The sequence below is a fragment of the Saccopteryx leptura genome, chromosome 2 (genome assembly GCF_036850995.1).
Source record: "Saccopteryx leptura isolate mSacLep1 chromosome 2, mSacLep1_pri_phased_curated, whole genome shotgun sequence".
In the NCBI taxonomy this organism is placed as follows: Eukaryota; Metazoa; Chordata; class Mammalia; order Chiroptera; family Emballonuridae; genus Saccopteryx; species Saccopteryx leptura.
The window spans coordinates 219,211,123-219,233,802 of record NC_089504.1 but is presented as its reverse complement, the minus strand read 5'-3'; the positions used below and the strand labels follow the sequence as shown (position 1 = coordinate 219,233,802).

At 44.2% G+C, this 22,680-nt stretch overlaps 1 protein-coding gene across 1 annotated transcript in view; it reads left to right on the top strand.

Moving 5' to 3' along the window:
- Positions 1–2,234: 2,234 nt before the first annotated feature.
- Positions 2,235–22,680, top strand: part of PCP4 (Purkinje cell protein 4) — a 50,062-nt gene continuing 29,616 nt past the window's right edge. The window contains exon 1 of the mRNA XM_066365923.1: positions 2,235–2,351. Within this exon, the coding sequence (XP_066222020.1) occupies positions 2,343–2,351 (9 nt within the window). The 5' untranslated portion in view covers positions 2,235–2,342. The remainder of the gene's footprint in view (positions 2,352–22,680) is intronic.

The following is a 22,680-nucleotide window of genomic DNA, read 5'->3' as shown; positions in this document are numbered from 1 at the left end:
TCCAAGCTTCAACCAGACAGGCGGCCCCTGGGAAGGGTGTGGCTCTGCTGCCCTGCCTGTTCTCCTTCCTCTTGAACATCTGCAGACCGCCCCCTTCTCTTCTCCCATTTCTATCCACCTGGGGGATGCTGAAGGCACCCTGCCCGGGCACTCCCATGTGTGCAGCTGGCGCAGGGAGGGGAGGAGGCATGCAGATAAGGAGGATGCTGCCAGGATGTGCTGGTTGGCAGATCCTTCACAGCTTGCCAATGAGTTTTGTGGTTGGGATACCTAAGTATAAATAGATGTATATAAATACAGGCAATCCATTTCTGTAGCCCTGCAAAATACGAGTTATTACAACAATGTACCAACCTTCCCTTTGGAAGAGGCCTTTCTATGGACAAATTCCTACATGAAGTAGTTACAGATGACGATGATTGGCTCCCACAAGCCACAGAAACTTGTGTTCTTCCTGCTCATGCTCACTCATGTTTGAGCAGCTTGGACAATGGCTCCTGGCCTCGGTTTCCCTGGGCAGCCCGTGGTGCCTGTCTGGAGACACGTGGCTTTCGTTAGTTACTGAGGTGTCCCTGAGGAGTGTGGTTGTCCTGGTGCGCATCTGGCTGGAGGACTGAAAGTCCAGAGGAAGAGGCCATAGTGAGTGGATCTGAGTTAGGGTGAGAAGAGGGCTAACCCGAGCTCCCGGGTTGGAGTGTAGTGCCCTTCCCCGAACAGCGAGCAGAGGGAGGGGGCACAGGTGTGGGAGAAGGTGTCAGAGGACACTTGAATGTTCGTGCCAGACCCAGGACCAGCCAGATAATAGGACACCAATTTTCCTTGAGTCTTCCTTTGTGCCACCCCCAAGTCCCCTAAATACTTTTGCCAAGTGCTTAGGCCTGTATCTCAGTTCTGTGTTGGCCACATTCTCCAGTTTGTGGCCCCTGCCTTGTGAAAGTCAAGGGTCCACTTAGGTGTTGTGAAGACTCTTCAGGGTCTCATGAGTTCAGGACTGGGCAAGAAGGCTAACTCTCTTCGCATAGATGCTGGACAAGATGAGGCTATCAGACCTTCAGCAGAATCTAGAGTCAAAACAGAGTCTTTCCAATGCTGTGGAACTATGACAACCACAGATAAAGCTAGGGGACCTCCTTTCTTCTCTTGTCACAGCGTGATCCTCCAAGTTCATGTGCCCGTCCTGCTCACGCCCTTCAACTAGGGATGAAGGGCCTGGGGTATTAGTAGGCTGGAGGATTTGGGATCAGGGAGAAAGAGTGGAAATGCTCAACTCCAGTGGCTGAGATTCGTGCTACAAAGGGCAAGGAAAGCTGGCGGTACCCAGAAAACAAGGAAGGAGGAGACAGAGCACATGACTGTGCTTCAGAAGTGCGCTCCCTTTGAAGACAACAATGTTCCAACAGCAAGATATGGCAGCAACCCAAGTGCCCATCAACAGATGAGTGGATAAAGAATCGCCATATATACATATATTCATATACAATAGCATATTACTTGACCATAAAGAAGAATGAAATCTTACCATTTGCCACAGCATGGAATGACCTGGCGGGCATTATGCTAAGTGAAATAAGTCAGACAGAGAATGGCAAATACCACATGATTTCACTTATATGTGGAACCTAAAGAACAAAATAAACAAACATACAAAACAGAAATAGACTCATGGACACAGAGAACAGACTGATGGTTGACAGAGGGGAGGTGGGTTGAGGGACTGGGTAACAAAGGGGAAGGGATTAAGAAATACACATTGGCAGTTACAAAATAGTCATGAGGATGTAAAGTACAGCACAGGGAATATATTGTTAATAATATTGTAATAACTGTGTACGGTGCCAGGTGGGTACTAGAATTACTGGAGGGAATCGCTTCATGAATTATATAAATGTCTAACCACTGTCCTGTATGCCTGAGACTAATACAGCATTGAATATAAACTGCATAAAAAAGGAAAACAAACTGTTTTCCCACTGACATTGAAAATGTGTTTTCCATGTGTTGCAATCCTGCACTTTTTGAATTAGTGAACAGTGGCAAACCTGTGACAATCTTTATTTCTCTGGCTTTGACTTTTTAAAAAGATATCTGTCATTTCCTTCTCTTTGGGACAGGATCTGGAGCAGCGCCCTGGCATGTGTTCCCTCTTTGTTCCACTAGGTGGCCCTTTTGCTCTCAGATATTTGCCAGGCGTTCAGACAGGTGCATGCATCTCATTGGCTTACAGGAGGCATGATGCCACTAGGCAGCCCTTTTTAAGAGAAAAGCCAGGACCGGTGGAATAGCGACCCGTGAGCAGTGTTCTCTGTGCTGAGCGGCAGGACCAGCGCTGCGTTTAAAACATCATGAGTGAGGTGAGTGGTACTTCTACTCGAAGAGGGAAACTTGGGTTGGAGGAGGGGCCTCCACAGTCTCAGAAAATGTGAAGTGTTTCCCAGCGGTGGAGAGCATGTCAGCCTTGTAACTATTTGCTTTGAGAACCAACATTGTTCATAGCTTGCTTTGCCAGGGCAAGTGCAGAAACTGGTGAAGTGTGCAACTTATTAAAAAATTCCACTTGAAAGAGAAAGGCATGCATTGTTTGCTTCTGATTTAATTGTGACTTTGGGAAGTGCTTTGGGTGTTAGCCCTCAGAAGGGAGTCTCTCACAAAGAAGATTGGTGCTACTTTCTGCCTGCGTTTGCTTTAAGGGACACCTAGCAGGCAGGCAATCAGGGAAAGCTGGCTTCCCAGGAAGAGCAGTGGGGAAAGGGTGTCGTTGCACGGCATGGGGAAGCACTGGCTGTACACGCTACATTTACAGTTCCTTGGGGGACCAGGGAAGGAAATGCAACTTGAACGAACTGGGAACAGTCTGTGGGTCTAGGTCTGTGGCTCTGAGACGGGAGAGACTTGGCAGAAGAGAAGTAACAATTTTAAATGGAAAGTTACTCTTTGAATATGTTAATACAGAATATATTTTGTTGGGACATGCTGATAGCTCATTTATTTATAAAAAGATCATATTCTTTTTTTTTTTCTTTCAAAGGGGGCAGATTTGGGTCATGTAACCCCCCCTCTAATCCGACTCCACAACTAAGACAGTCCATTCATGTCCTTTTGGTTGGCACTTAAATAATTACTTTCTAACATCTTTTATCTTCTCTGTCTATTTTTTTTTTGACAGATGGGTAATCCTTTTTTTGGAATTCTAGATTAAAATTAACAACTTCAGAAATAAAATGTCTCTTCACTGCTTTTATCTCTGATAGGTGACTTTTGATATAAATATGATGGGAAGAAAGAGCCGGTAGAGCCTCATAAAAATTTAGGAGTGGGGTTTGGGATGGAGCCAAGGGCTTGAGCAAGGAGGAGGGGGGTGTTTGGAGGGGGGGGGAGCTGGAAAGGCTGAAACCCTTCCAACAACAGCAGTGGTAACCAAAACATCAGCTCCCGCTGGCCCAGTGACCTCAGTGCCCTGCTGGGCATGTAGCACTTCACTCACGTTACCTTATTTGAGCCTCTCAACAGCTCTTTGAGGTAGGTCCTTGTATTATTCCCACTTGACAGATGAGGAAACTGAGGCACAGAAAAGCTCAAGGTCAACTGGTTCAAAGCCACCAGCTGCTGAACAGCAGAGCCAGGACTTGGGCTGCAATGCTGGGTGGATGTTGATGTCCAAGTGCATAAGGAATTCTCTGCATAGCAGGTGCTGGAGAAGGAGAAAGAGGAGGAGGAGGGTGGGAGCTGAGGAGAAAGAGGTGGGGGTTCTGAAGTAAACACAGGGAAATGAGATCTAGGCCTCCATTCCTACATGCATGGGTGGGGGCTTTTTGCTGGGTTCTATGGAGATTCCAGAAGCTTCTCTGTGTCAGCTCACCTCGCGCACAACAAGAAGGGATGGCTCTGTGCAGTGAGTTTTTATATACGACTTACTAGTTTCATATGGAGAGGACTTGAAAACCAGCAGAGCCTCAGGGCCCCCTTTCTTTGATCAAGTTGCTTGCCAGGGATTCTTCTCCAGTGGCGGGCCTCCTGCCAGCTGTCCTCCTTGTTGGCTTGGTCATCCCACCTTCTGCTAGACATCATCCTGCCCGGTGTTGTACTTATGAACTTTCCAGAATGCCCCAGCTCTGAGGTGCTCACTTAACTCTGAATCTCCTGGGAGAGATCAAACATCCCAGACCTCACTCTGTGATGAGGGTCACACCCTTGTTTCTGCTGGATGTATAAGTGGGGCAGCCCCACCCTCAGCTTTCCCTCAGCCAAGATGGCAGACGACCGCAAGAACTCTCTGCCTCCGTGCCTTTAGTACTGATAAAGTCCCACAGCACACATACCTCCCTTTACTGCCACCAAACCCTTCCTGCTCCAGCACCTTCCTCCTTCCTGCCCCTCCTGTAGCCCTCTTCCCTCATGTCACATGCAGCCTTTATGCTCCAGCCACCAGCTGAGTGACCAACACTCTGGCTGATCTCCCAGTTTCTGGGGGTGTGCTCCTTGGAGAGTGGGAATGTGCCCTTCCACTAAAACTTAAATCTGCTTAAAACATTTAATAAAGTTGAACAGAGGCTCTTTTCTGGGGAGAGAACTGAACCCCCCCTACCCCCCTTATCCCCACTCCTTTTTTTTTTTTTTTTTGGATGAATTACACGTGGCTTCTAGTTTTAATAATGTTCAGGCAGAGATGGATTTCCCATGATCCTTTACTTACCTGCGTACCTCATTACTGCAAGGGTCAGAGCAGAGGATTCTGTCAGCTTTCCTCTGACTGATTTATTTGAGGCTAGTTGGCAAATACATAGTTCCTGCTGTAGCGGTCTGGATTCAGGGCCCATTGCAGATTCCCCAATTCACAGCTGTCCTGGGGTCAGTGCATGTGCCAAGCCAGGTGGAGAGATCCTTCAAGGGCCACATGCTCCCTGGGGTGGGCTCTGCTCCTTCAGGTCTTCCAGCCTGGAGCTGGCTTTAAACCAGGTGACTTGACAACACAATGCCTTCTTTATCCCCTGTGACAATGCTTTTGGGGGAAAATGACATGTGATTGAAAAGAGCAACTCAAGTATGGCAAGGAAAGTCAAGTCCAAATTTAGGGCAACGTGAGAGAGCGGAGGCGGTTTGTGGGGGCGTCTAATTTAAATTTCAGTATTAAAGTATGTCAGATGTGCCTGGAGCAATGTACGAGATGAGTGGAAGATAATTTAGCAGGGATCAAAATGCAGGCTTATGTATATTAGCCAGACCAGCACTCCTGGCCACCAAGTAGTTTACGTAATGCAGCCTCTGTGCTCCCCAGACCCCCAGGCACAGGAAAGATAAAAAGGCCCCTTTGTTTAGTCATCTAGTATAATTTGAAAAAAGGTAGTTCCATGAACAATGATAATCAGTCTGATTTTCTTGGCAGGTGTCTGTTTTTAAGTTGGTTTGCGAAAGAAGTTATTTAGGAGAGCCAGCAGTAAAATTTTCATTCACAAAGGGAAACATTTGGAGATTTGATTTGAAAACAATACACAGCCAGCTTGTTTGTGAGGGGGTGGAGGAGCTCCCAGTTGCATAATCCATCAGTTGACAGCTATTAATTAGAGTTGAGACCCCTCTGGGCAAGCATCCTCCTGATCTTTCCGTTCCTGTCACGGGTGCCTCTCTTTCACGGGCTTGGCTAGGGTGTTGCAGTTCAGCGCCAGGGTTAGGACCACGTCTTCCACCCAGACTGGCCATGAGGAAGGGACTGTGCCTGTCAGAGGCGTGGTTTGAACACACCAAGGACATTTAAGGGCACATCTTTGGAGCCACATGTCTGTCCCTAGCACAGAATCAAAAGCTATTGCCTTATATATATTAAATGTCTAGAGAAAAAGGAGAGCAGGGAATGTGCTGGACAGAGACTGTGATGGGAGGCTAGTCCCATTGAAATCTTGGGGTGGGGCGTAGAGAAGACAGAATTTTTCTTTCGTCAAAAGTAGGCATTGGTTACACTGTTTTGGGGCTTACCCATGTTAGCCATGAGGGTAACCCATCGGTGAGACACGTAGTAAGATGTAACAGACCTAAAGTGAGAATTACTGTAGTTGTGTGCCTCCTATGATGTAATCTGAACTAAAGACATGCTAATAGTGGATGATTAGGTTTGCAATGAAGTGTACATTTCAGTCAGGTAGACACAGATTCTGAGGGTAAATGCATAAAATGTGGATTTTTCAACTGGCCCCAAAGGCCTAACAACAGAAGGTCAAATGACAATTCAATTTCTCATGTTGTTTTAACCTCATGTGGAGGCATAATGCAGTGAAGATATGGGAAGATTCAGTAAGATCCATATGATTTTGCTGCATCACACAGTGATAGACACTCTCTGTACTCTCACTGGAGATGGTAGGTCTAGAAATGCACCAATTACAGCTTGGGTTTGGAGTGCACCTCTTCCTAACTGGGCAGAGACCATAATTAAGCCACAAATGCGTTTGGGGGGCTGACAAACGGGCTCCGTATACTTTGTGTCCCTGATCCTGCATGTCATTAAGGAATGCTGTGAGAATGAGAGCTCTTGCTGTTTTTCTCTTTTGAATTCTGAGAAGGACAAGTGCAAGATGTATTTTTTTATTTTCAGGAAGAAAGATTGAATAAATGAGCCTCAGTGGATTTTATTAAAGGTTTAGTGTAATAATGTGATCAAGATGACAAGGAAACATGGGCTTTTGTGATGAAAAGGGAAATCGTCTTGAATTTATGATGAGCATACTCTCGGCATTATTTTTTAAAATTCTAATTTCTGCCGTCCTGCTGTATTAGAGGCGCTCTCCTAGGTGGAAGGCATTCACAATCTGTCTATGGTCCCATTCTCCATCCACTGGGTACACTGCACTCTTTGAATACATGAATAATATCATGAGGCCAAGCTTGGGGCTTTTCATTAATTTGAGTGACTTTCTGGAAAGGGCTTTCTACTGGGTAAAAGAAGGATTTTGGTGGGATGCATATGCACAGGTTTATATTGTATTTGATGGATATTTTAATAAAGCACAGCATTAAAGGTCATGCTGTTAACGTGTTGCCTTATTCAGTTTGGTCGCTATAATAGAATACCATAGCTGGGTGATTTATAAACAACAGAAATTTACGGCTCACAGTTCTGGAGACTAGAAGTCTAACATCAAAGTGCACCATAGTCAGGTGAGAGCTCTCTTTTGGGTCACAGACTTCTTGCTGTGTCCTCATTTGGTAGAAGAGATGAGGGACTCTGGGGTCTCCTGTTTAAGGGCACTGATCCCATCCACAAAGGCCCCATCCTCCTCACTTACTCAACTCCCAAAGGCCTCACCTCCTGAGACCATTACCTTTGAGTGTTAGGATTTTAGCATATAAATCTTGGAAAAATAGAAAACACCCAGTCCATGGCAAGTATTATAAGTTACATTTTGTTTATTAGCATTATCCTATTTAGATGGTGAACTTCCTGAAGACAGGGACAACTTTATGTCATCCACGAGGCCTGGCTCCTGGTTTGGCACTCGGTGATGTTTAGTCACCAGATGAATACATGGATGTCAGGGTGTGGATTTGTCAGTGAATGTGACCCATGGACCAGATCCTCTTTTCTAAATGTTAAGATGTGTGGCCTGGGTAGGTCTGAAAAGGGAAAGTTCTGCCTTTTGTTCTGTACTCCTGGTCTGAAACCTGCGTTTGTCCATTTAAACTCTTCTATGTTGGAAATGAAGGCATTGTTATACATGCAAAACACATGCTTTCACGGTAGGCAAAGGAAATGAGAAACACTGGGAAGGATCTCAACAGAAAGAACTCTTGATATTAGAGAAGATGACAAGGAAAACAGGGATGCTGGAGGAGGGGTGGAGAAATCTAATATCCTGTAGTTCAGGGTTTTCCCCATTGAGATGAGTTCTATAAAATTTGAACTAAAGGGAGTGTAGCGAGTGAGGCAGAGCCCGTGAATGCCTTGGAAAACAGTTGGCTCTGTTGAAATAGAAAACCAATTTGGCTGTGCTCATAGGGGAATCAGAGAGAAACTAAGCAGATCTTCAGTAAGATAGCTCCTCACGCTGAGTCACAGTCAGCCAGACTGCAAATTCGGGCATATTGTGGAAAGCAGGATCTATCAAGCATGTAGAAAGCAAATGGCATGTTTAAATATTATAATTAATTGTTAAAAATGAATCCTCAATTTTGATATTAATTAAAACAAACATTAATTATATGTGCCTATTTGAATATTTTAAATTAACTTATATTTGAAACAGGAAGACATGACAATTCATATGCGTTTACTCTGCTGGGAGGTTGGACACTGAACTGTGTACCTTCCCCTGTGCAGTCTAACAGGGTCTGTGTCCTCTTCCTTGTTATCTCCAGGCAAAAACCCTTTACCACTCTTACCCCAAAGAATCGAGGTATAAATATGAATAGAGAAACATTTCCCATTCAATTTGGTGCAGGTGCCCTTTGGGTATGGGTATGAGGCTATGTTATTGATCACTATTTTGTATCATAAACCAAGTGAGTTTGCCACACCCGTCAATGGCCCAGACCTATAAAACCAGCATGCATTTCTGGGCTGATTCACGTGAACAATTCAGCATAAGTTACACATTCCAGGCATCAATCTGCTTGCAAATAGCCCTAAATTTATGCTTTGAAGTCTCACTGAATCACTTCTCATTCCATTTCTGAAAGGGAAATGCTTGGCCATATTTATAACATTGCAAGTGGAAATATCAATCACCCACTAAATGCCATTATTTTATATTTTACTCTTAAACCGCCACCTTATAAATAAAAGAAAGACAAATTAGGATCATAAAGCAGGAAGGTAATCATCCACAAATTGAAAACTATCCCGCAGAACATCTAAGGGGAAAGAAGCCAAAATGTGTGAACTATTCAAATGAAGCAATTTTCATATTGCAATGGAACTAGAATGGAGAAGAGGGGAGTTCTCTTTCTGGAAGGTCTCTGTCCCCAGTGTGAGGGCACTGCAGACTTTGCTAAGGCTGAACTGCCTCTGGTCATCCATACTTCAATCCTTCACTCAGTGGTTTGGAAGGTCTTTCGAATGTTAGTTTTTAAATACTAGTTTGTGACGATTTGATAGCTGGGTTTGCACCTGCGCTGGTTTGAGATTGGGCTTTCCCGGGTGTTATGTGGTTTTCACATCCACAGCTGTCATGGAGTGGCATGACAAAAAAAATGCTCGTCTGTCCTCGATCACCACACCTGTGCCTTGGCCAAGAGTCTAACCAAGTGATTAGTTATTTTAATTTTAAACAATGCCTGAAAAGAGGACCCCAGAGGTTGACAATCTTCATTAGCATTTGTCTTAACAAAACAAGATGTAAAATCAGGACAAGGAAATACGTCCTCTTTTTCTCCCAAGATCTTTTGTTTAGCTAATCTTTTCTGTCCACCATGTGACTAGGTTCCAATATTTAAAAACTAAGAAAAGATACTTGTTTTAAAATTTAAGGTTCTTAAGTACCTAATTTCTTTGTTAAGCAACATCTACTGTTTTGTTAGAAAAATATAACTTTTTTCTTGAGCCTTGCAAATATACTTAGGTTTTTCTTTTTCACATGTCCGCACACTTGTTTGCTGTGCAGAGAAATCTCCAACATCATGAACTGGTTCAGTTGTGAGCCTGAGTGTAATTGCGTCGGAGCAGCCAGGGTGCCGGTCTCTGCGGGGTGTGAGGTCATCAGTAGACATCAGTGTTGACACAAAATCACCCACATCCAAGATGGGTGAGGGCATGGAGCCCTCCTTTAAAATTTGTATCTCGCCTGACCAGGCAGTGGTGCAGTGGATAGAGCATCGGACTGGGATGCGGAGGACCCAGGTTTGAGACCCCGAGGTCCCCAGCTTGAGTGTGGACTCATCTGGTTTGAGCAAAGCTCACCAGCTTGGACCCAAGGTTGCTGGCTCGAGCAAGGGGTTACTTGGTCTGCTGAAGTCAGCTGTCAAGGCACATATGAGAAAGCAATCAATGAACAACTAAGGTGTCGCAACGAAAAACTAATGATTGATGCTTCTCATCTCTCTCCGTTCCTGTCTATCTGCCCCTATCTATCCCTCTCTCTGACTTTCTCTCTGTCTCTGTAAAAAAAAAAAAAAATGTATCTCTTCTGTTTCAAAAAACTGTAGAAGGAGGCAGCAACAAGCAAAACTTCAAACCAGCATACGATAGGACATATCCCCACACAGTTCAAGGTGACTAAGTATGATTCTGTCTTCTTCCTGTGAGATCACAATCCTCTCCATTCCCACTTTGACTTTCCCACAATTAGCTGTCATTGTTTTAACAATAACCATTGACAAATATCATATTTAAGAATGGACATTCAAAGCTTATCAACTTTTTGTAAACTATCTGATCAGTCTTTCCACAGATCCATGACAGAACAATGGAGTGGTGTCTAATTTTGGGGCACATTCCCTTAGAATAGTCATCTCTACAGTTTTGGGTAGTGTACCTTCTCAGGAAAAATTTTTAAACATGTACACACAACAAACTTTTAAAAATTTATATTAAAGTTATGTATAAGTGCTAATGTGCTAATATATGAAGTGTAGTTATAAAACAAACAATAAACATTAAAAAGATACATTTTTGAACATGCATGCATGCACAATAAATTTTTAAAATTTATTTTTAAATTAGGTATGTGCTAATGTATTACCATAAGTAGTTGTAAAATGTACAAAAATATTTTAAAAATGAAAGAATGATAAAAAAGAATGATAAAGAAAACCATTCTTTTAGATATCTTGCTAATTGTAATGGCTTTATTAACCCTCGCCAAAATTTCAAGACACACTGTGTACTTGTGAAAGTTAATTAATTGTAAATGGAAAAGCATGGAAATCTATAATTCATGTGGTATTGGTAACTGCACTTCTTTCTGAGACTAATTCAATGACTGGTTTTTAAGCTCTTGTTGGCGCTCAGGGAGAATTCTAATAGGAAAAGGTTGGTTGGCGTTCCATTGTTCTTTTGTTGCTTTTGTTGGCAGTATAAGTATTGTTTTCAGTCTGTGAAAATTTTATGCAGGAATATTTTTATTGCAGCGAAAGAAAAACACATATAATATTTATAATTGTACCCATTTTTAAGTGTAAAATTCAGTAGTGTTATGTTTATTTATGTTGTTGAGAAACAGATCTCTAGAATTTTTTTATCTCGTACAACTGAAACTCTGTCCCCATTAAACAACAACTCCCCTCCTTGCTGTCCCACTAATCCCTGGTCAACACCATCCTAGTTGGTATTTTTATGAATCTGATGACTCTAGTTACCTCATCTAAGTGGAATCACATGGTATTTGTCTTTTTGTATCTGGCTTATTTAACTTAGCATATTGTCCCCAAGGTTCATCGATGTTGTATCATGTGACTGTGCAGGAATTTTTTTAAGTCACTTTCCCACTGTGGGAAGATTAGTTAAAGGTAGACTGTATAATCTACACATCTTCTCACAGAGCACAAGGAACTACAGTGCAGCATTAGGCAGTATTCTGAGAGCAGGTCAAGAGTGAGGGTGTCCTGGACATTCTGCAGTCGTGGGACTCCTACTCTTCCCTACCTACCCAGGGACAATGCCAGCATCAATCCAGATATTGGCTATTGATCAAACCTAATTTTTTAAATTGATCTTCTGAGATCCTAATGAGATATAAATAGAAATTCTAAAGTCCTCTTCACCATGGATGGCTATGGGAATTCAGCATCTCACAACCCCAGGGGTGCCATCATACTGAGGTTTATACCAATGGCACCCCCAGAGGTTGTGCTGGGCACAAATTGTGCAACCAAACATGGTAGCCCTGCCCATCCCTGGGGTGCAGTCAGCCTGCTTAAAGGCCATTGACCTAGGGAAAGACTGTTGTTTCTATGATCTTACTTAGTATTCAGGGACTTAAAGGAGGCCATCCTTGTCATTTCATTCAAAATAGTCATGTTAAAATAGGGAAGTGAGTGCCCAAAGGCTAATCTTGTACAAAATCACAGAGCTTCCTGAGGAAAAGCCCATCTAGGTTTCACTTACACAATTCCTATCCTATTATATTTCTCATTTTCTGTCACATCCTCTCTACAACCCACATTCTTTTTTTTCCACTTGTCCCAATTCCGTTTAGGGCTTGGACATGAAATATATTAAAAATAATATTGTCCTGGAATTTTTTATTTTTTATTATTCTCCAATAGAAAAAGGACGATGACTGAAGCCTTGACAAAATCATTCTTTCCTTCACCGGGTCTTCTGCTTTATTTTCAGAGATTTAGGTGTCCACGCTGCCTGCCTGGGCCTCCTGACCGAGTCACACATGGGGAGGATGGCCGACGTTGGGACTGCTGCTCCTTTGAGCCTCTTGCTAAGTCCCTGTGGACAGAGTTCTCTTCTGCCTTGTCAGGCAGAGTTCCCCGACTTTGCGTTTACACCAGTCCCCTCCATTCCTTCCCTTACCTTCTTCCATGGCTCTGCTTGAATAAAAAAGAGCACTTTGAACTCCCAGATGAAACTCTTATAAAACACGTTCCCAGGGAGTGGTGGCCCTTTCTAGGGTAAAAATCATCGTATGCACAATTGGTAATCAGTTATGTTGTTAGTCACGTTTCTCTCTGCCTTCTAAATCATGATACTTTAAAGGAAAGGGACTGTGTCTCCTGTCCCTTTTCATGTCCCAGCACATACTGTTCAACTCACATGGATAGAGAAACCATTTTATGTTGGAGTTTGTGCTGGTGAATGAGTAAGACATGGTTTTTACAGTTCAAGGACTTTCTAGGGTGGTGGGGGAAACGGTATCATATGATACTCACTGGAGTACAGGGTCCATGCAGAGGACAGCTCTGTTCAGTGTGCCAATCAAGTACTAGGGAAGCATGGCTGATGTCCTTGTGCAGACCCAAGGAGGGGAAGGAGTTCTCAGGAAAACCTTCCCAATGAAGTCAACACTGACAAAAGCAGGGGCTCCGTACAGTACTGATTGAGGAATAGTCACCATAACTGACGGTTAATCTTCAGAGTCCTACTCGTTAGAACCAGAGGTAATATAGTGTCACAATGCAAACATTGCCTGGCGGTGTTCTATACCTCAGAAATGTGGGCTATTTTACCTCTTCTTGAAGATAACTTCTTAAAATAGACGTAACAATTTGTCAAGCACTTCCTCCAAATACCTCCTGTGAGTTCATTTATTTTTTCATCTAGATTTAATTTTCCCCATCTTCAAAGGAGATTTGCTTCATTTTCTGGGTACTGTTTTGTGACTTTCCCTGTCATCATTTTTGCTGAGTTCTCACTGATAGTTAGATTTGGCTGAAGTTCAGGGGAGAGCTCCCCCACGGTTGGATTTGGGATGCGGATTTTGAATTCCCACATTACAAAAATACAAATGCAGAGTAATGTGACTTTAGAACTATAAGCCGTGCCCTCAGGGGACCCTGCCCCCATTCCTGTGTCCCTTCAGTGTTACGCAAGGAAGCTGGACACGAACTGAGGAGTCAAGCAGATCCTCTGAAATGAGCCAATCTAAAAGCAAGCAAAACTGTGGTCATCTGCCCATCCACCTCGGCAGTAAACCCCTTCTGAGCGGACAGTAGCTCGGACAGAATGGAGAAGTCTGAGTGAGCTGGAACTTGGGCAGCGGGGTCAGGGCCGATGACCCAATCTGTGAGGGCCGTAAAAAAAAGAAATGTGGGGCCTTGGCTGGTTGGCTCAGTGGTAGAGCATCGGCCTGGCATGCAGAAGTCCCGGGTTCGATTCCCGGCCAGGGCACACAGGAGAAGCATCCATCTGCTTCTCCACCCCTCCCCCTCTCCTTCCTCTCTGTCTCTCTCTTCCCCTCCCGCAACCGAGGATCCACTGGAGCAAAGATGGCCCGGGCGCTGGGGATGGCTCCTTGGCCTCTGCCCCAGGCACTAGAGTGGCTCTGGTCGCGGCAGAGTGATGCCCCAGAGGGGCAGAGCATCGCCCCCTGGTGGGCAGAGCGTCGCCCCCTGGTGGGCGTGCTGGGTGGATCCCGGTCGGGCGCATGCGGGAGTCTGTCTGAGTGTCTCTCCTGGTTTCTAGCTTCAGAAAAATTCAAACAAACAAACAAACAAACAAAAAAACAGAAATGTGGGACTCTGTGTTCAATGTTATTAAGAATTTCATGGCAATGATGACAGAGCATTAAATCAAGCTGAGGTTCTTTCTAAGCCAGATGCCCTGTGTAACTACATGGGTCACATGGTCATGAGGCTGACCTTTCTTCTCCTGCACACCTGGGTAAGGATGGGGCTGTCTGATTGCTCTTAGTGGGAAAAGAGATAGATATATAGTTAGACAGGCAGACAGTCAGACAGACTGATAGATAGACAGGGAGCCCATTTAGCAGGATGCTTGAACAAGAAGCTAGGTGATGCTGGCTGCCTTTGCAGGACTGTTGTAACTAAATTGATTCAAAACCACTTGGAACGTGTGTATATTTTCAAAGACCATGTAAATGCTAAATTATAACCCCCATGTGAAAAATCCACCCAATTTCTGTCCCAAATGTCTTTACTGAGCATTGGTGGTTCACTCAGATGAACGCTTCAGTGGCCTGTTTTGTCCTGAGGTCTTTGTCCTACACTCATCTTCCATCCTCACCTTCTCTCCTATGTGTGCCATGTCAGAGAACACAGAGGGCAGATGTCTTAGGCCTGTTCCATTAAAGAAACATTTGCGTGCTTGGGAAGTAGAGAGTCCTCAGCATAGGAAGTCAAGGTCAATGAGTGCAGATGTGTAGCATCCCAGGGCAGAAGCTTCAGCCCCAACCCTAGAAGGCCACCTTCAACCGAATTATAACAGGGGTTATTTTCCAGCAAATTATGTTCTGGGTTTTGGAGAGATCTGAAAATAAAATAAGGAGCACATATTTGTCATGAAGGCGATGGTGCTGGTGGAGGTGGTGGTATGTGTGTATTTTGTTTTTGTGGGGAGAGGGCTGGAAAATTTGCCTTCCCAGGGAGCAGCTGATCGAATAGGCCAGGTAACCTTTATCCCTGATTTCTAATCTGTGTCTCAATTGGCTTGAGTTGTGACAGCTGATTTAGGACAAACCATTCCCCTTCCTTGGAAGAGTATACAACCTCAGGCTTCTGCCATGTCCTGAAGCTATTTTTGTTTTAGTTGAGTGGAGGAAAAAACCCTGGCTGCTTCTTTATTACCAAAAAAGAAAGTCTGTAGTTTCTGCAGCCTTGAAACACCCCGTCTTGGAAGAGTACGCTGGGTAGCCAGCATGCCAAGTCAGCATCTGCTCCCCATCACGGGAAGTCAGCGCATGAGGGCAGAGCTTTGGCTCTCATAGGAAAGGCATATGGACGAGAGCCCGTGAAGCTGGTTAAGTGTGTGAAACACCTGGCAGGACACCCAGGCAGAGCGATCACCGAGCGAGAGCTGTCCGCATGGTCCTGGAGCCGTGACCTCACAGGTGCAGGTCACAGCTGCAGATTTGGGTGACACGGTGTCAGAATGGGTGCTGAACCTAGCAACATGTGGTGCCAGGGTTCTCGAGAATCCTTTGAAGTGTGTTTACCCGTTTTCCTACTGCTGTAGGAAAACATTTTCATGCATTGGATTTTGTGGGATGTCATGATTTTCCACAATGAGGAGAGTCAGGAGGCATGCTTCCCCCTCTGCCACCCAACGAACCGAGGCATAAATCATCTGTGATGTTGGTGGCAGAGGGGGTGTCAAAGTTAGGTCTTCTATTATCCAAGCCAGTGTGGCAAGTGTGCTGACTTCCAAGCCAGTCTGCCCGGATTCAAACTCCATCTCTTTCACTTAGCTGCTCTAGGTCTTTGGGTATGTTGCCAAACCTCTCTGTGCCTGAAGTCTTCTCTCTATCAAATTGAGATAGTTGTCATATCCACCTCACAGGTTGTTGCCATAGAAGTGTTAAGCGGTTTGCATTTGCAGAGAAAGTGCCTAATAATGCCTTGGTGCAAAATAGGAAAATGTCTTTGCCAAACCTGTAAGCATCATCGTTGACTCAGCCTTAAGCGTGGCTCCTCTTGTTGCACAGTGGGTTTGGTTGTGTATTTTCCTCTCCTGCTCATTCTTTTGTTCCCCTGGTGAGGAAGTTGTGTTCAGTAGATCATGACTGGCTTGACCATGGTGGAGCCACCTGACCATGGTGACTAACCATTTCATGCCCAGGTTGGGTGGCTGTGTAGGGGTTGGCAGGGCACGATTCTCCTGGCCACAGGGACATTTTCTTTCTGTGGGCCCATGCTTTGCCTTCCTTTGATTGTACCCAGCACTGTGCTTTAGTAGCAGCGTTCGGGAAGAGATGGGGGAATGCAATGCTGGTGTTAATGTTGAAAGCAAAGCAAAACTGGGTCTTTTTCTCTGTGGCGAATTTCTGTAATTTGGGGAAACTACCTGTGGATTTTCTGATCCTACGTCAGCTTCTCTGGCCTCTGAAATATAGAAGTTCCCCCCAAATCACACGATTCTAGGGGGGATGAGCAGGGTTGGTGCTTTCACAGTGATACTGAATAGATTTCATTTAGCTCTAGAAAACTGGCCGTGCCTGTTGGTTTTCTTTCTCACCATCTGTATATAAAGTAGATGTGCCCTTAAATGAGGTAGTTCACTGGCATGTCTTGGATTCTGCATTTACATTTATCTTTTATTGACAGTTGTCTATCTCCTTTATTTCCCTTGGTGTTTGACTGGTCAGTCATAACTTCTTGGGACAGGAGAGAGCAAATCTCCTCTGTCTTTTTTTTTTGCCCTGCTTGAATTGGTACCTCCTGTGTAGACCGGGAGAAGTAATAGTGAATATCTATGTCTTTGTCTGAAAGCCTATTGTCTTTTGTTCAATCACAGCAGCCATTCTAAAAAGCATCTGACCTTTATACCAACAGCCTCTATTCTGAGAATAATCTAAGGAAGGACAAAGAAGGAAGGGGCTGGATGAATAAGCATTTCTTTGGAGTGTCTGTGGATTGAGTTAGAGGCACACAAGTTGTGCCGCGGCCGCTCAGCCCTCCCAGCTTCCTTCCACACTCTTCCTTTGGCCATCATTCCACCCTCCTCCTGTGACTTCTCTTTTCAGGAAAAATACAAGCTGTGGTTGGTACCGAACACATAGAATACATCCATGCCAGGATCAGGGGCCCAGGAAATGTCAACTGAAATTAATAACTTCGTAACTAACAGGTAGAGGCTGCTTACTTTATGAAAACAATGGTGACAAATACTGATATCCTTTCTTTGGATTCTCATAGTAGCCACATGAGATACACATTTAATTTAATTTAATTTAATTTTGTCCTTCATGAAGAAGAAGCTGAGCATATAAAGAGGCCAAGATATGAGTGAAATCACTTGTTCACAGTGATTCGGCCACGCATGAGAGCTGGGGTTCCTTCTGGTCTCCCAGCTGCTGAGCCCAACGTGCTTGCGTTACCGTATCTTCCTGCCAGTTGAATACAATGGGAAAGAAAAGGGCAGCCCTCTTTTACTATTATTTTGCAGTCATTTTTATTTTAGGGACCAGATCAACACTATTTGACTGTTTTTGCTTTTTAAATCTCATTTAACTCTCACAAACTGATGAGGTAGTTATATTGTTACTTACGTTTTATTGGAGTGACATGAATTAATATAATTATCCAGGTTTCAGGTGCCCAATTCTACATCACATCTCTACTCCATATTGTATTTCATCCCCCTCAACTCAAGTCTTTGTCCATCACATTTATCACCCCTGTGCCCTTCTCCACCTCCTCCCCACACCCCGCCCCTGCAGTCTCCATACTGTTGTTTGTGTCCATGTCTCTCTCTCTCTCTCTCTCTCTCTTTCTTGTTTTTTGTCCTTTTTTGCTCAACCCCTTCACCTCTCTCACCCAGCCCCCACCCTGACAGCTGTCTGCCTGCTCTATATGTACGAGTAAAACAGCATTATTTAAAAAGAACATTGACACAAAGAAAAAAATTAAGGGTAGAAAATACTAATTAAAAAACATGACTATAGGATAAAATATAAAACGAATTTCAAGAAGACAAAATCCCTAAACATGGCCTCCCAAAATGATAGCAAAGCTAGTTATTTCTATTACCATGAAGGTCAGAATAGAAATGCTAGGGGCAGAGTGTGGTGTTGAGGCAGAAGCTCAGCCTTCGGGTCTTGCTAGGTGAGAGCAGTGCAGGGACAAATGAGGAAGAACTGTAAGGGTTAATTAATGTACCTGTCATTGAAAAGACCCATCATTTTATTTTTAACCATCTTTTGAAAAAGAAGAAAACACAGCCAAAGTTCTCTTCTGACATGAATGTCTACACCAGGGGTCCCCAAACTTTTTACACAGGGGGCCAGTTCACTGTCCCTCAGACCATTGGAGGGCCGGACTATAAAAAAAGCTATGAACAAATCCCTATGCACACTGCACATATCTTATTTTAAAGTAAAAACAAACAAACAAACAAACAAAAAAAAAACGGGAACAAATACAATATTTAAAATAAAGAACAAGTAAATTTAAATCAACAAACTGACCAGTATTTCATTGGGAACTATGCTCCTCTCACTGACCACCAATGAAAGAGGTGCCCATTCCGGAAGTGTGGTGGGGGCAGGATAAATGGCCTCAGGGGGCTGCATGTAGCCCGTGGGCCGTAGTTTGGGGACCCCTGGTCTACACCTTGAGAGATTAAATTAGTGGAGTTTCTAATGCTCAATTTTTGGAATGGTACTCATAGAATTCTAGATGATTAAAAACTATCAGAGGCAAGCAACTCTATCTATCCTGTCTTCATCGCAAAAGGTTGGCAGGAAAGTCTCTTCTGCTTTTTATTTTATCTTTTTATTTTATTTTATTTTATTTTATTTATTCATTTTTAGAGAGGAGTGAGAGACAGAGAGAGAGAAGGGGGGAGCTGGAAGCATCAACTCCCATATGTGCCTTGACCAGGCAAGCCCAGGGTTTCGAACCGGCGACCTCAGCATTTCCAGGTCGACGCTTTACCCACTGCGCCACCACAGGTCAGACTCTTCTGCTTTTTAGAAAAATGCAGGAACTCTGATCTGGGAGAGGCCTTTAATGACGTGCCTTTGATGTTCCTGAGAAGCCACTGGGTTAATGACTGCACTGGCCCCAAGTGATGGGCTGTGACCTGCTGGCCGCCCCAGCTGTTTACCCCATTTCACTGTGCCTTCGCCATGGTCTGATACCTCGTCTAAGACACACATGAGCCTCTGTTCATAAAACATGAAACACAGAACCATAGAGAAACAAGAAGGTGTTTCTTACTTATTGTTTCAATAAGCACGGCGATCCAGAGAAAGCTCAGAAAAACACTGAGAGGGATGCACAGAGATCCTTGGGGCAGGGCAGGAGGCAAGTGTCTCCATTTTGATCTCTTTGGGGCTGGGTGTCGATTTTTCAAAGAATTTGCAATATCTGAACCAATCTCTGCCAAAGATACACAGCTTTGTGCTTTTCCTCTTATTTATGAGCCATCTGAGGAGCTGCTTGTCATGATACTGTTTCAGTGGTGCTGGAAATGCTGGAGTCATTAGAAATGCAAGTCCTGGGATGCAGCGGCATGAAAAGAAGACAACACTGAGAAGAAAAATTACTTAAGAACAAAAGCATCACCAGGGGCTATGTGGCATTCAGTAGCACTCGCTAATAAGAGTCTCTAAGCCACCACGAAAATAAGATGGATTTTTCTTTTCCTTCTTTGCCAAATCTCTGCAACTACTTGGTAGGCAGAGTCCAACAGAGCCAGATGTTGCTAAAAAGTACCTTAAAACAAGGACTCACCCTTCTCTTGATACACAGTTGCCATCGGATTGATAGCACCAAATAATATCTCTTATGGGAAACACTGTCAGGATGGGCCGGTGGGAAGCGCACACCTACTGGGTGCCAGGTCCTTACAACTGGCCAGTAAGAGCCAGAGGTTTTGATGGGTTCTAAGAGGGAGGGAACGGAGATTGGACAAGGGATTTCCCAGCAATGCATAGCTGCTGGGGCTGCTAGCACTCACATGTCTTCTCAAGAGGTGGAAATCCTCTCTGATATCCCCACTGGGGTCTCCCACCCATGCCCCTGATCTTAGCCACCTTGGGTCAAGCTCTTACCCACAGTATTGAGGTGGTTGGGTTAGTCTCTCTCTGTCCCTCCAGGTTGTGAGCCAGTCAGAGGAAGGATGTGCCCTTCTCCTGGGGACTCTCCGGGTCTGGCTCATGGGAAGAAAAATAAACAGTCCCAGCAATGAGCTACCTTCTCACTCCCACCCCCAACCGTGGGTTGAGTCTGGGCCTCTGATCCTGAATCTGTGACCTTCACTGCCTGCCTGTGGTTTTGCACATTGATGAATGTACCTCATTTTGACAGTCAGCTTTTAAAAAGAATCTTTTATTTCTCAACCTGGGAGAGAGCAAAGTCCACTAACGGGAGAAATTTCTGTGGGCTGTGTAGAGAGACTGGCCCTGGGACTGTGAGAAGCTCGTTCCTGTCCTCCCCTGGTGGCTCAATAAGGGATTGAAAAGAAGTGCCTCTGTGAACTAGAGGCTGCTGGGGGATCTCTTTGTCCTTTGTCACCCAGGGACTGGACTCCATGAGGGCTGTTGTACTTTCTCCAGGGTTGCCAAAGCAAATGCGTGCATAGAGAGAGCTCTCTTTCCAATGTTTGGTGGCAAAGTGAGCTAGTCTTTCGGGGAGATGGGGAAGAAAGAGTGGAGAGGGGGTAGGATCCTGGGGACCCTGAGGGATGACCTAGAATCCTTACAGGGCTCTTTATTCCCCAATCTTAAGGAGCTTTGGAAGTGGGGACTTTCTAATCAAGACACATCTCACCAAATTAAATACCAAGCCCAGTTCCTGGAGTAAATACAGATTTATCTACTTAAATACTGTAAATATTGACTCAAAATATTCTTGGATTGTTTTTTCTACCCCATATTTGACCTGCTATAATTTATTTTGTGTTTATTCTCTTCAAATTTTTGAAATAAAAAAATAACTAGCTTTTAATAGGAACTTATATTTCATCCTAAAGATGAAATGAAACATCCTGGCATAACCCAAAAGATGAATACCACAGTATTCTGGAAATCACGTCAGAAAAACTTTCAAAATGACAGCACACATTCATAGCCTGCAATCATGGCCCACGAGAAAGCTGCGGATCAAAGGTGTGAAAGACGGCGTTAGAATAATTTGCTAAAGGCTTAATATCACCCCACGTCTCAAACCTTTTACTTTCATGTGACCAGAGGCTGGTGGAGCCACACAGGAGCCGAGGCAAAAGGAAACATTAGTAATATGGATGGACTGTGTCTTTATGTCAAATGCTGATGTTTGCTTATCATGACTCTTTGCAGTACTTTTGACTTTTCTAAAATATTGAATTAATATTTTTCAGCTTCACCAAGGTACAACTGACAAAATTTTAGCATACTTACAGAAGTACAACACAAGGATTTGATAGATGTGTGTAGTGTGAAAGAGTCTGCCCGTCGAGTTAATTACCCCATCTATCCCCTAGCATGCTTATCTTTTTGTGTGTGAGAACACGTAAGTTCCCCTCTCCGAGCAAATTCCAAATATACAACACAGTGTTATCAATGGTAACTGTCATGTTCAACACCAGCTGTCCAGATTGTATTCATCTTGTAGCTGAAAGTCTGTAACTTTTCACCAACCTCTCCATATGTCCCCTAGTCCCCCGCCCCGGCAACCACCATTCCACTCTGTTTCTATGAGTTTGATGTATTTTCTCAGATTCCATGGAGGAGTGATCCTGTGCAGTATTTGTCTTGATTAATGAGTTTCTTGGTGCCCCCTAATACAGGGAGTGGGCAAAAGTAGGTTTTCAGTTGTTCGTATGGAAAAAGGCATGCAGGTTATGATGACTACAGTAGCTTTGTTAACTCGAAAGAACATCATGGTGGCACAGGGGAGACAGGTACAATTTCATAAGTGCTCCAATTGCCAGCCTTCCTTATTTACACATTCCTGCAGTTTTTGAAAATCAGTAAAGAGACTTGAATTTAGGTGACCTGCCTGGGTTAGGCCCACTGCCTCCTGAGGTGGTTGAATTCAAACCAACCTTTGCCCACCCTTGTATCTTGTGTCTGAGAAATGTCTCACTCACCTCACCCAATGGTGACTACTCCACGAACACCAAGACTTTGTGTAGATTTCACAAGGAACAATATGGGTGGAGAAATAATCGAGTCGCTCATTTTCAAAGGAAACCTAGGCTTTGCGACCAATGTGTAATCATGCTATTTCTGGGTCTGCTGGTGATGGTCAGTAAAACAGCATGCTTCCTATTTAAACTGACTGGTAAGACACTGTATTACTGATGTGCGTTCATCCTCGAGGTGTAGGATGGAAGAGATCGGACATGCCTTCATAGCCACTCCAAGCTCAAGGTGCAGGGAGAAATGGATCTGAAGTCAGTTACTTACTAGAAAGTTGGCGTAGCCTGCTGGTGTGGAGTATCTTATGTAAAGGGATTGTCCGTGATTTTGCAACTTGGTTGAAGAGAGTCAGCTAGCCAAATTTATGTGATGAGTCACACACCTCTCCCCAGACCTATTGGTGAGATCCACTGTGAGTGACCTGCTCGACAGAGGCTCCACAGACTTCAAGCAGGTGTGAAGGGACAATATGTCACCTCTTGCCCATCTTGTGCTGTGAGTTTCC